This window comes from Sylvia atricapilla, chromosome 6 (genome assembly GCF_009819655.1).
Source record: "Sylvia atricapilla isolate bSylAtr1 chromosome 6, bSylAtr1.pri, whole genome shotgun sequence".
Classification (NCBI taxonomy): Eukaryota; Metazoa; Chordata; class Aves; order Passeriformes; family Sylviidae; genus Sylvia; species Sylvia atricapilla.
In genome coordinates this window covers 43,926,321-43,939,694 of record NC_089145.1, presented here as the reverse complement: position 1 = coordinate 43,939,694, position 13,374 = coordinate 43,926,321, and the positions used below count along the sequence as shown (strand labels likewise).

The following is a 13,374-nucleotide window of genomic DNA, read 5'->3' as shown; positions in this document are numbered from 1 at the left end:
AATTTTAGTCCTAGATCGTTCTAGTATATTTTGCCCACAAGATGTGTGTTTCCTCATTTTTTTAGTCTTGTTTACATTTGTCTTGTGGTGTGTCAGGCTGTCTGTGACATAATCCTGCAATAGTGAACCTTAATTTTTTCCTATTGTTAGGAGTATTGGACATTCCCTATTGTCAAAGTTTGTGGGAGACTTTAACTGTGTATCCTGAAGGACTTCGCTACTTGGAGCGGTTCGCTTGTAGAGAATTTTGTGTAGGATACTTCCAAATTAGCAAGACTTTCAAAGATGTATGTACAGAATGCGGAGGGAGAGACATTAAAGTTACCTATTCTCTTTCCTGGGAGGAAACTTTACGGTCTATTCTTTTATCTGTCTTCTCAGTGAAACATTGTAGGCCTGGTTTATCTGGTCTTTTCCAGGATACTCCTGTTGCACTTTTCTGCCTATGTAGGTTTCTGTTTCGGCAGCCTCTTAATCCTAACTTCTTACAAGTTTTGATTCCATACAGTGCTGTAATAACGTTGGTATTTCCAACCTTGGCCTATATAAAAGTGTCTGCTTATGCTTTACTGTAGAACGTAGTGTTTTGTGTTTCCTGCTGAGCCGCAGTGCCCGTGTGAAGGCGTTCTAGCGTTGTTTTTTTTTTATTTTGTTTGTTTTCTGCCCTAGCACTATTCCCGATCAGAGAACTCCCGTTGCTTCAACCCACAGCATTAGCAGTGCGACCACCCCTGACCGTATTCGTTTCCCCAGAGGAACGGCCAGCCGGAGCACGTTCCACGGGCAGCTGCGCGAGCGCCGCACCGCCACCTACAACGGCCCGCCCGCCTCGCCCAGCCTGTCCCACGAGGCCACGCCGCTCTCGCAGACACGCACCCGGGGCTCCACTAACCTCTTCAGCAAACTCACTTCTAAGCTAACCAGAAGGTAAGCCTCCTAAAATGCTAGTGCGTTCTTCTGTCTTTTGTTCCTTTTCATAGTAGAAATGCCTCGTTGCTTAGGTGGTTTCGTCCATGTTCGCTGATCACTGGCTTAAGTTCTGCAGCTTAAACTGCAGGTGCTTATGATTTTTTCATCGTTCTGTTTTAGTCACAGAAGCCATTTGGTTTTGGGAGTTGAGTCAAATGGGATTAAATATGAGACACTTTGGTCTGTGCTGTTTCTTCTGTGCTCTTCAGCCTCATGTCTGAGGTACGAATGCTGCAGAGATGAAACATTTCAGCTCAGTTGAAAAGCTGCTCAGTGGCTGCATAGTCCATCAGTAGATGGCATAAACTAGGATCCCAGACTAGGCATTTGATTAGAAGCTCAGGTTTTGTTTCCCAGTCACTTAGTTCATCTGTGTTTCCAGCATAACTTTGCTGCCAATACAGAAATAGAAATACCACAGGTGAAAGGGTAGGGGCAGGAGACAAAAGCTTCTGTTGGCAGTAGTGCTGTCACAGGCCATCTTAAAATAACGGCAGTATTAGGGTTTCAGTCCAGGCAGGAGTCTGGTGACACCTTGAAAAATTTATTTCTACTGTGGCCTTTAGTTCATGTGCAGATTCTGTGTTAGGTTGTGAAGATGTGGTGGTCTAGCCAAAGCCAAGCTTCAGCAGGTCTTGCTCCTGCACCAACAATTTTTATTCTAACTGAACTTTTAGTTTCAAATCTATGTATGATTTAGATTAGTCACTGCAAACCCTAAAACTGAAAATTGTTTTTTCCTTCTGTATTTTAAACCTGTCAGTTCCCATACCACATACTTCAGACCATTCATCTCCACTTCTTGCATCTGCAGAATTGAGGGCTCGTTTTTCTTTGCTTTAAGATAATCATCAAGCTTTTGTACACTCCTTATCAGGTGAAGTTTTTTGGACAAGATCAGTCTGATCTTGGCCTGCTAGCTTTTGTTTTAAGCTTATACCACGTCAGCAGCAAGCCATTTCCTTCCTATTTTATGACTATAGATGCCTCCCTCTCAGTATCCCCTTTGCCATCTCCCATTCCTACAAAATAATGCTAAACAAGACTCCAGTTTTTCACAAACAGCAAATTTCTTTAAAAATGTAGAAGTTGCTTCTTTGCAAAACAAGAACATGATGATCTAGCCTTTGATAAATGTTTTAATTTGCTCAGTTCTCTACCAGGTAACACTTCTCTGGGAAACACTGTGGTGTAGGAAATTTGGTTTGAATTTCTTCCCTTTCTTTTTATGTTGAGAGAGAGAAAAATTTAATTTGAATATTTTTAAGTGTTAAGCCATCTGCTTTATGTCAAGTGAAGTCTTAATCAGCCACATCCTTTTGGCACATCTTTCTTTCTGTACTTTTGTTTGTAATATCCTTACTTAATTTTCCATTTGACGTTCCAAATGTGGACGTTTAAACTGTGAACATGCAAACTTTTCACTCAGTTGTTTAGGCAGCATTCAAACTTCTATCATTACCTCAGAGTTTCAACTTTTGCAGTGCAGTGTGGTTTTCCTGAAGAGGTCTCTCCCCACGACTTTTGACAGTAGTTAAAATTCCATCTGGACTTGATTAAATAACATGCAGTTGTAACACAATAGCACAGTTACACATGATTTGTTTGCTCTTGGAGGATCTCTTGCAGCTGGGGCTCTGTTATATTCAGTGCTGTACAAACTACTGAGGAGGTGGGTAGTGCCACTGAAGGACATGGTTATGTTTCTTCCTATTAAATAAAAAAATTAAACCTTACTACTCGTTAATTTATTGTAGCATTCTCTATGGGGAATCAGAATTCTTTTGGTTATGAGGTACTTATGTTCTGGTGTAGGCAATTTTTGCAGCTTCTGCCAGTAAAATAACTAAATATTTAAGGCAGTTTTTGGCACAACATGGTTGACCTAATGTTATGAAGAAAGGAAAGAACCTAACTCTGAAGATACTCAAGGTATCATTATAGCAGAGTTACTGATTTTTGCTTTCTATGGTAAAATACACTAGGAAAATCCGAGCATATTTTTACCTGACCTTGCAGATTTTGAGTTTTAAAGTGTTTTGACACCAGTACATTTTTTAATTCATAATAAATACTGGTTACATATTTCCCAGAAAAAATTCAAAGTAGCAGTTCCAGGAGTTTGACTTTTCAGCCCCTAAATCATCTGCCTAATCTGAGAATGTATTGAAGTGTAATTTAATTGTGCATTTAAAATGAGATATTTTTGCATGTTTTGCTCTAAATGCCTTTTTTCAATTTATTTTGTACAAAATTTTTTGTTAATTATTATTTTGGCTTAATTTCTTTTAGAAACATGTCATTCAGGTTTATCAAAAGGTAGGATTTGTTTATATTTAAAAAAAAGTGGCTCCTGCAATTAACAAAAGATTTGGCTTTTCTAGCCTTGGTTTTCTGAAAACTAAACTTCCTGCTGAGAACTAAATACTTTCTTTCTTCAGAGGAGAGCATAGAATAAATCCATTAACTCATGATGATACCTAAGAATCTGTGGCACCATCTGTGTTGTATAACAAGATGCTAAGCATGCCTTGTGAATTCTTCTTTCTTTGATAGAGTTGGTAGTGCCAAAGTAATTCTGTTCTCTGTACTAATACACTGAGCATGCTTATGTTTGAAGAATGAGGTGTTTGATAACAATGATGAAAATATAAACAAAACATAAGGTTACAAGCAAATAAAGGTAAGTAATGATAAATTTGTATTATCTCTCTGTTTTATGATACTGAAGAGAAAAAAAGGTTTGAAATATTGCCTGCAGCTGAGCACAGTTGTGACTTGAACAGTTTTTTTGTGGAAGATTGAATGAACATTCAATAGCTGTGTATTTATTTTAAAATGGGGTGCATTTGTTGAAGTGAATTGCAACTGAAGTGCAAATAGAGCACTTCAGTTATAAACAGGAAGTACAACATTTATGCACATTTATCAACAAAAGGGAAAAGCTCAGATGTCTGATTCACATTTCAAGCCAAAGGATTGCATTTAGTTTTGCAATTTGGGAATGAAACAAGCTGCTCTATTTCTCATTAATCCACTGTGATTCATGAGAATTGCTTACACAGTTTTGATGAGCAGGTAAACTTTCCAGTAGAGTTTTGTAATAGCCTGTTAGGTTTACCACATCTCGGAACTTCTTCAAGGGTGGTACTTCCAGTTTCCTACTACTGATCAAACCCAGGGAGACTGAGCCAAAAATCAGGCATCTGTTCTAGCCTTCAGAATACAAAGCTATGCTTGTGGCTGTAACTTGGAGTTAGACCATTTCAAGAAAGTGCTTAGATTAAGGAGTCCTGACATACGTAAATTGCTGTCTAAATGTGGATTTATTATGTACAGTGCGAGGCTAAAAGTACCCCTGTCTGATCAACTGAGTAAATTCCATGCCATGGTGATAATAATCAGTGCTCTTCCAAACATGTCCGTGTTTGGAACTCATGTTGGTTGGCTTGGCTGGCATTGTCACAGCTGACTTGAGAAAATGCAACAACTTGGTTAAGGAAAGAAGCCATCCAGCTCAACATCCAGCTGGAACTGACCAGTGGCAGTGGCTTTAACCCAGCATGCATCATGAGCTGTGGGGTGCAGCCCGCTTCTAAAACAAAGGACTGTGCTCTGTGCAACCCTCTACAGCTGGATGCACCTATGTTTGTTCTGAAAAAAGATGGGAAATGTTAATACGAGTACAGTTTTAAACTAGAAGGTTACTGTTTAAATTTGAGAATTCAGGTAGTTTTTTAAAAATTGCCTTTGACTTGAGGCCAGGATTCTTAGACCATGGTGGAAATATCTGCTACCGCTTCCATCAATACGTCATTTTGAATAAGACATTTGCAAAGTCTTACACGACCTGCACAGGACCAGAGTGCTTTCTAAATTCTGTTTTAAATATGTGTGGTGTCCCTCCATACCTGATCTGTATGTAGGTACCAAAATTGAAAATGCTGGGGCTTTTGGCAGTTTCTCCGGGCTATATTTGCTATGAATCCTACCTGAGTTCACTGTCTTTGTAGTTCTGAAAGAACTACAGTAACCCAGTAGCACATTTTCATAGTGCACCAACATGAATTCTGGGGAGCTGAATGAAGGTAGATCATCAGTCACTCCTTGTTAAACTGCTGAGTTTTAATATTGCACTCAGTACACAGAGGTATCTAATATATATATATGTGTGAGTGTATATATATTTTTTTATATATATATCTTGTACTATGCACTGTCTTTGCCAATCTGCATTTTGTGGAAGTCTTAACTATTTTTTTTTTCTGACAGCAAAAAATGACTCAATGTTCTGGATTTTATTGCAGCATCATTTCTTCATTTCCATAAATTGATCTTATTTTATCATCTTGCACTTTTTGTTGATTTTCAGTATCTTTTTAGACAGTTTTCTTTGTGTTTACTTGGATATTTGAAATAGCATACAAAGATGTAAAGAACAGGAAACACAGCATAATTTGGGACAGATTGTGTGGAAATAATCAGATTTGTGAAAGCCCTTCATAAACCATAAGGTATATAATGTGTAGGCATGGCATGACAAATGAGAACAGAACTTGTCTGTGTATTTGTTCCATTCTCAAGACCAAAAAGCATCTTGGTGCATAAAATCAGTTTATGTAAAACACAAGCAAAAGCAGAAAATTTAGAGCATAAACTAGCACAGAAGTGAAGATTGTCTTAGCAAGTGAGGAGGCCTTGGGGCTGCATCTGGCTCACAAACCCCAACCAAAACAATCCTGGCAGTACAGTAAGTGCCTGTTCCCAGAGCAGCAGTGCTGGGCTGTAGAGCTGGACCATAACCATGTCTGTCATAAAGGAAGGATCACCCTGAGAGACTGGCACAGCGCTCCTAAGCTTGGCATGGTGGCTCACATTAAGGATTGTGTCACTCTGTGCAGTTCCTCCTGCTCAATGAATGGAACGTTGATGCATGGAAAAACTGAGCAAAGTGAGGATTTTCTGAGAGGCTTCCATGAGAGTGTTTATTATTTCAAAGTGGCAGGTATATTCTAAATAATTACCTTTCTTAGATTTAGAGTACAGTGGTTTACAAACTGAACACTTTGGCTTAATTTCAAGCTGATAAATGTGTCAAAATGTCATTAGGGATTTTTCCTTACAGACTTTTCTGGTCAGATTCCAGCAATAGTAAGGCTATTGATTGTTGGGGAAACTGGTTGTGCTCCCATTTTCTACAACTTTTGGCAAGTTTCAAAACAAAACACAAAAAACTCAACAAAAATCTATGTTTGCAGCTCTTCCACATCATAGAAACACAGAAGGTTCTTTCAAGTTTAAATACTCTAAATTTTTCAGTTGAGGAATGTTTTCTAATTTGTTGGTTTGCTTTGCCCAGTACAACAGTCATCTGAAAGGGGAGGATCTGTTCAGTTGGTACATGTGGTGGTTTCTACCCTACCCCTTTTTTGGTCCTGTAGAGCTGTCCCAGAGGATGACTTCATGGACTCTGTATATACAGGCATAAAAAAATCTTTTTCCACCTTCTCTTACATCTAGCATAGATTAGTGGCATAAGATCTCATGAAAATAACTACGAAAAACTGCCCACTTTGCACTGGAATTTCCAGTTGTCGTCTTCTCATTTTTTCTGTATCTTTTTTGCTTGTGGCAGCTGTTCCTTTGCCAGTGCCATTGTTGTACCATGAGCTGTGGTACCTCAGAGAGCAGGGTTCTGATGGGATACTGGCATGACCAGCAGCTCTCAGCTAAGCAGCTTTGCACTCTGTTCTGTGCAGTTGCTTTGCAGTAGCACCCGAGTTGAATTTGGGCTGGGTCTGTGGCCCAGGCAGCCAGTGATGCCTCTCTGTCCCTCACAGTGCCAGGACAGCTCCTGGTCCCCTGTGACAGGGACTGCCAGAGTCATCTTGCAAGGCTGATGCCTCACCACAGCTCTCAAAAGGAAGGAAAGGAGGAAATCACGCCTTGTAACACCCCACACACCCTGATATAAATATCACTCTGCATCAGAAAATAAGGTTACTGTCTTACATTCCTGTCCCTAGGCACCTGCCACCCAAACTGCTGTGTTTGTGTTACTCAGGGAAGCCATGTACTGCCTTAGTCTGGGTAAGAGCAGTGTACAGGCAGCATCCCTCTGACAGAGTTAATGCTGATATATTGAACCATCCTCCTTCAACAATGGGAAAGTAGAGAAAGATAATTTTCCCCTTAATTCTTCTTGATCCTGGGCTTTCAATATATGGTAGTGCCCAGCAATGTAGCCTTAAGCACTGCAAGAAAACAGAAAGCTTAAGCTTGTTCTTGGGTGGGGAAGATGCATCAGTGTGGGAATTAATAGCATGGAATTATCACAGCTTGAGAAATCTTGGATTTACTCTTAAAGTTCTGTTAAAATGTATATACATCTTCTTCTTTTTCATAAGGTATTTTGGTATTGTTTGAACTCCTCAGATCTGATGAGCATGCAAATACACAAGGTGATCAGACTTGTCTGTAAATAGTCATGGGGATTTTTTTCATATATATACTTTATTCCAGAATAAACTTTTAAATAACATTAGCCTAAAAATATTTGGGAGTTATTTCTCTTCTGGGAGATACTTAGTAAATAATAGTCACTTGAATATGCTTTTTAACTTTAGTTTCACATGTTCTGCCTTTAGAACTTCACATTTATTCAGTGACTTCTGCAGATTTAATATATAAACATATACTGTTAAAGTTAGTTGTGGTCAGTTTAAAAACTAGTTTATAGACTTCCATTTGGTTTGGCAATATGGTATGTTCTGAGTTTGACCTAAGCTACCATGTTCTTTACATCTTTGTTGTTTTGTATTTTAACACACCTTTGGTATGATTGCAGTATCTTTTAGCAGCTACTCAGATATTATATATTGTAGTGTAAGATTTGTCTTCTCTTTCCCACTTCCTTTTGCTTCTGCATTCTTTTCATTGAGGCTCCCGACTGAATATGAGAGGAACGGGAGATTTGAGGGCTCAAGGTGAGGGTAAAATTTTTGTTTAAAATGTTATTTAGGTGAGTTTGAACCTTTTTCCCCTTGATTATGTGGCATAGTGGCTTCAGGCAGCAGCTTTTGTTTCATGTAAGTCATTGGAACTAAACAAAGAAGCATTTCTGTCTGCAAAACAGCTATTAAAGCACTGACTGAGTTGGTTCTAAACTTTCATCTTTCCTGTTGCCTTTTCCCTTGTGTGGTTTTTCTTTTTTTTTGCATTTTAGTCATTGTAATTTGCTGTTGTTGTGTAGATGTGTAGATAAGTGGTATCTAGTGAGGCTGCAAATGTGTGGAATAACTGCTGAAAGGTGATAAGATATTTCTCATCTCCAAAATCACAGGTAGTTAAATATTTTTCATGTTTTACTCTTCTTCCAAAATCGGCATGTCAAAAAAATATTAGAAATTGTCAAACTGCTGGTTTTGCTAACTGTTTTCAAGGAGAAAATGCTTTCAAAAAATAAAATGAACATTAAATAAAAGTTGGGGTTTTCCCTGACCCTTTACAGTCTTATTAAATTAAAAAAATTAAAACAGGATACTCATTAATTTGTGTGATGAATTTTATAACATGTGACAAATCACATTGCACAGTCTTATGACTCTCACAGTCACAAGAAGCCTTTTAATAGGAGAATTATGGAACAGGTTATATTTGAGAAATATATTTATTTAGTTGTGGCCTTGCTATCACTTTTTATTTAACTTTTTCATAATTGCCTGCTTAATGGTAGTAGAAATAAAATGTGATATAACCATTGCCATCTATTTCAAAGAGCAGCTTGGCTTAATATGGAGGCTTAACATGAGACCTAAACTGCATTGGTCGGGGTCAGTTAAATTAGCTATTTTCAGAATATAGTTAGGTATGACAGTCAATATATTTAATTAAATTTGAAGAGGTGACTGACACTGTACGAATATCCACAAAGCAAATCTGTATTTTGTCCCCAGAAGTCCAAAAGTAGGTTCCTTATTCTTTAACTGCATGACTGCTGAGTTTAATTAATGTAGAAGAATGATTGCAAACTAGAAATTTCTGGAACATTCTTTCTTTCCTTCTTTCTTTCTTTCTTTCCTTTGTCCTATTTTACTTCACTTATCCATACCAAAAGAAAAGCTTTTTTATTTAAAAAAAAAAAAAAATTGAGGATTTGGGAAACACACCCTCAATATTTTGTGCTTCATCTCTTAAAACTGTGATAATAATGGTACCCTCTAACCATCTTTACAAACTACATTGAAGAGGTGTCTGATAGTGACTTCCAGCTCTCTTTACGCACATCCCCCTCAGAGGCACTTAGCTGCAGAGCTTGTTGCTGCAGATTACATTACTTTGCCTCTGTCAGTGGTTGGTATTTAAAGAATTGCTGACCAACTTAGGAGGAAGCATCTCCTCTCTGAGGCATCCCTCAGAGCCTGCAGTATGGTGTGTCCCTAGGGATCACCTCAAACTCACCCCAGCCCAGGAGGGCCAGAGTGTAACTGAGCCAGCCCAGGTCTGGGGGGCTCATGTTGACCCTGGGCAGCAGGTGGGGGACCCTGATCCTTCTGCCCTTCCTTCTGCTTGCAGCCAGCAGCTCTGGGGCTCCACAGGCCCTCCCTGGGCTTGCTCTCCCTCCCGGCGGCTGCCCAGGAGGAGATGCCAAGGAGCCTCCAGCACCTTTGTGCATGGGCTCACCCCATTCTGTGTAAGTGGTCACCTCCCATGGCCTGGGCTGAGCACCCTCCTGTCACAGGGAGCTGTTATTTCAGTGTTCCAGAAACTTCTAGCACAGAGCTGGTGTTTCAGAGCTGGTGTTTCAGCTGCCCACGTGCCCCCAGAGTACAGTTTTGAGCAGAACCTGCCTTAAAGTCAAGTCGTAGGTGCTGCATGTAGTTCTGCCCTCAGAAGGTCATTGCCCCCATGCTCCTGAATCCAGTGAGTGCCAGTTGTGTCGCACCTCGTGCCATACCTTGGTTCCAGCCCCAGCAGCCACAGCTTTCCCCTGACTGTGTGTGTGTGCAGCAGCCAGGGGAGCGGGGCTTGGCGGCGGCCGGAGCCTCCAGCGCTGCTCTAACCCGGGTGCTGTGCGTTGAGTGTCGGCTTCACTAACGTGGCCCCTGCGGAGGGCGGCTGGCCCTGCTCACTCCCAAATTCCTGTCTTTCAGCCGCAATGTAGCTGTGGATCAGAAGGATGAGAACAAGGAAGCCAAGCCTCGGTCGCTGCGTTTTACCTGGAGCATGAAAACCACCAGCTCCATGGATCCAAATGACATGATGAGGGAAATACGAAAGGTCCTGGATGCCAATAATTGTGACTATGAACAAAGAGAGCGTTTCTTGCTTTTCTGTGTCCATGGAGATGGGCACGCAGAAAACCTTGTACAGTGGGAGATGGAGGTGTGTAAACTGCCAAGACTGTCCCTGAATGGAGTTCGCTTTAAGCGGATATCGGGAACATCCATAGCTTTCAAAAACATTGCTTCCAAAATTGCCAATGAGTTAAAGCTGTAACGAGAAAAAATAGTTAAGTTGTAAATTAGTTAGCAATTTAAAGTGTTTTTGAGAATTCCGATGGAAATGTATAGAATAACATTTAGGCAATAACTTCTGCATCCTTCTGAATAGTGATATTAAAAAAAAAGCTGCTGAGCTGGGAGGGAGAGTTGGACTTTTTTATAAGTGCACTACAGCATTAAAGTTGCCTACTATGTAAAATATTACCCCTTCTGCTTTATTTCCATTGCTCCTAAGTCTTTGACAACAAATTGAAACACAGAATATATTCATTTAAATATGCCTCCTGTTTGTGTGGATGTGTGAATGTACAGTATGTGTGTATAATATATAAAGTATTATATGTAAACAATTCATTTACAACATTGAGCTGTACCAGTACCTCTTTTTGGGCTAATTTTGGTGCTAAAAATTGAAATGGCCAAGGAGGAAACACTTGAGTTAATATTTAAAATGACTGAAGCGATAACCAGTAAACACAGGTTTACAGTTCACTGCTGTGTTAAGAAAAAAAAAAGTGTGTGAAGGGTTTGGATTTATGGTTGTGAACATTATTAGTCCTGTTTTCTAAGTAGATCTCATGAGATGATTAAAAATTCACTTTTACTGAGTAAGTCTTGCATTATATTTTGCCCACCTATTTATTATTTAAGTCTGAATCAAATTTTAATAATGTAGTTAATTTGTGCATTAATATTTGGGTAAATGCTTCCATTCTTCTGCAGCTTCTGCTAAACTACTAAAACTGTACCTTTGTCCTTTCAGCTTATGAGTATTGATCGCAGCTAAGAACATTTCTCTGTTGTTCCTCTAGGGAATGAGGCAGTGTAAAAGGAGGTGCTAATTGCTGAGTAGCGGTTTTCTTTCAGAGAGGGTTTGCCACGTTAGACTAGGTCAGGCTGATACAAAGCACAAAGGGACTCAAATCATGGCCATTCTCTGCCACAAGCCACGTCCAAATGGTTCCGAGGCCTTTCTGCACGTTGGGCAGTGCTGTCCCTCACCTTCTGGGCACTCCTCAGCATTGAAACCCAAAAGTGAGAATCAAATTTGCTACTGATCTCCGCTGTCCAAACATCCAGCTTGCTAAACCACAGCCATAGGCAGGAGCAGTTGAAGCTTTTCCTTGCAGCTCTCTTCCAGCGTGCTTCCCCTTGGCTCCGATTGCGTTGGTTTGGATGGCTCTGGGCCAGTGTCTGTGGCCGTGCTGCCGAGGGACTCCCTGTCCCCTGTCCCCATGCAGTGCGGAGCCCACCCCGATGAACTCTGATGGCCAACTAGCTCTGGGTAGGACGTGCAGCTGCTCTGGGATTGCCCCCACTTTGTAACCATCACAGCCGTGAAGCGGATTCGATTTTGCAAACTAGAAAACGAAGAGATTTCTTCATGCGTTGTTTCCTACCGATACTCAGTTTATTTCATCGAGGACTCCTGTAGATAATACCCTGCATTATCTACTTGACCTTTTGTATTAATGTTTTGTGGTTATATTTCAGTGAAGCACTTACGCATGTACTTAACATGTGCTTTAAACTGGAGCCTAAATTTGCATTTTAAATTTGCAGTGAGCTAATAGTTACTCATAGTACACAGTTCAGATTTGACCCGAGGTGAAAATGCAAAGTTCTTAATATTTTGCAAGTTAGCTCTTGTGATCTGTAGTCTGTGAAGGCAGCAGACTTCCCCTCTCTTTCCCCTAAGCATTGATATTGATTATGCTAGTTTAAAGGGTAATCATAGTTGTTAAATGTAGTAAATATTCCTGCATTTGCATTTTATTCTCTGTATATTCTGTATCATGCCATGGCTTGAGAACTCCAGGTGCTGCCGGAGTTCAGTTGGCTTTCAGTGCTCTGCCCATGCCTGTGCTGCTCAGTATGGGTTTTTTTTCCATGAAAACTCCATTTTGTAATAGCAATAAGACATTTCAGGGCAGTCATTGTACTTTCTCAGGTGAATGGTCACCTATCCTTTCACTCCCTACGTTTTAAGCACTCCTCCAAATGTATTTTTTTTCACCTGGCAGTGCACTTTGTTGTCTGAACTGAAAAAGTGTTCTGATAAATTATGTAAATCTGTATTCGATGGAAGTTCCAAAAGGTTTCATATTAAATGTTTCCTGAAATACTCTCTTCCTACTTCACCTGTTAAGTATGTAAGTGTTTCTAAAAAGTGCACCAGTATCATACTTCGAATATTTAAAATTTGTACTTTGGTATTTTTTCTTAAAGTGTTCTCAAAAGGTTCCTTCACAGTAAATCTTTATTTGAGGTATTTAAAAAAAAAATCACTTATTATAATCAGAAAAAGATTTTTAACAGCTTCCTTCCCAAATGCCTTGTAAAATTACTGAGTTGTGAGAATATTTAGCACCCTGCACACTTGGTGTTCAAGCCTCTGGGAGCTGCCTGGGAAGGAAAACTCTTTCTTCAGCTCTCTGAACCAAAGATAAACTGCGTCCCCAACACAGGCTTTTTACCTGTTCATGTTTCGTGGGAATCTCTGTAGGTTTGCAGGCACTGCTGCTGATGGCACTCTGCAGAACTACAGCTGGTTTTTCTCACCTTTAGGGGCAAGTTGTAAAAATAATCAGAGGTCAGTGTGTGGTGAGGAGGCAGCAGCAAGTCTCGGTGTTTTGAGACACGTGAACAGCAACTGAGAAGTGATTTTATTTAATGATATGACTGGTGTCCAGGAATGTGTGATCCAAGTGCTGTGTTAGGGGTTGATTGTAATGGGCTCATGACTGAAGGTTTGCATCACTGAAACCTGTCAGCCAGCACTGAAGGTGTCTTTAGATTGCTGGATCTGGCAGAGAAAAATGTATTAAGAGTTTGGATTGCAGGGGTTTACTTCATTAAATAAAAGCAATGAAAGATATATACATAAAACAATGAACTCTGA

The 13,374-nt window shown here is 40.0% G+C and overlaps 1 protein-coding gene across 14 annotated transcripts in view; it reads left to right on the top strand.

Moving 5' to 3' along the window:
* The window catches only part of MARK3 (microtubule affinity regulating kinase 3), a 62,706-nt gene extending 50,109 nt beyond the window's left edge, over window positions 1-12,597 (top strand). For 5 of the 14 annotated variants that reach the window (XM_066321696.1, XM_066321698.1, XM_066321693.1 and 2 more), the window contains 4 exons: window positions 670-927; window positions 3,262-3,288; window positions 7,911-7,955; window positions 10,122-12,597. In XM_066321696.1, coding sequence (XP_066177793.1) covers window positions 670-927; window positions 3,262-3,288; window positions 7,911-7,955; window positions 10,122-10,467 — 676 coding nt within the window. In that variant the 3' untranslated portion in view covers window positions 10,468-12,597. The remainder of the gene's footprint in view (window positions 1-669; window positions 928-3,261; window positions 3,289-7,910; window positions 7,956-10,121) is intronic. The other 9 variants (XM_066321699.1, XM_066321707.1, XM_066321704.1 and 6 more) reach the window with 4 other exon arrangements.
* Window positions 12,598-13,374: the final 777 nt, after the last annotated feature.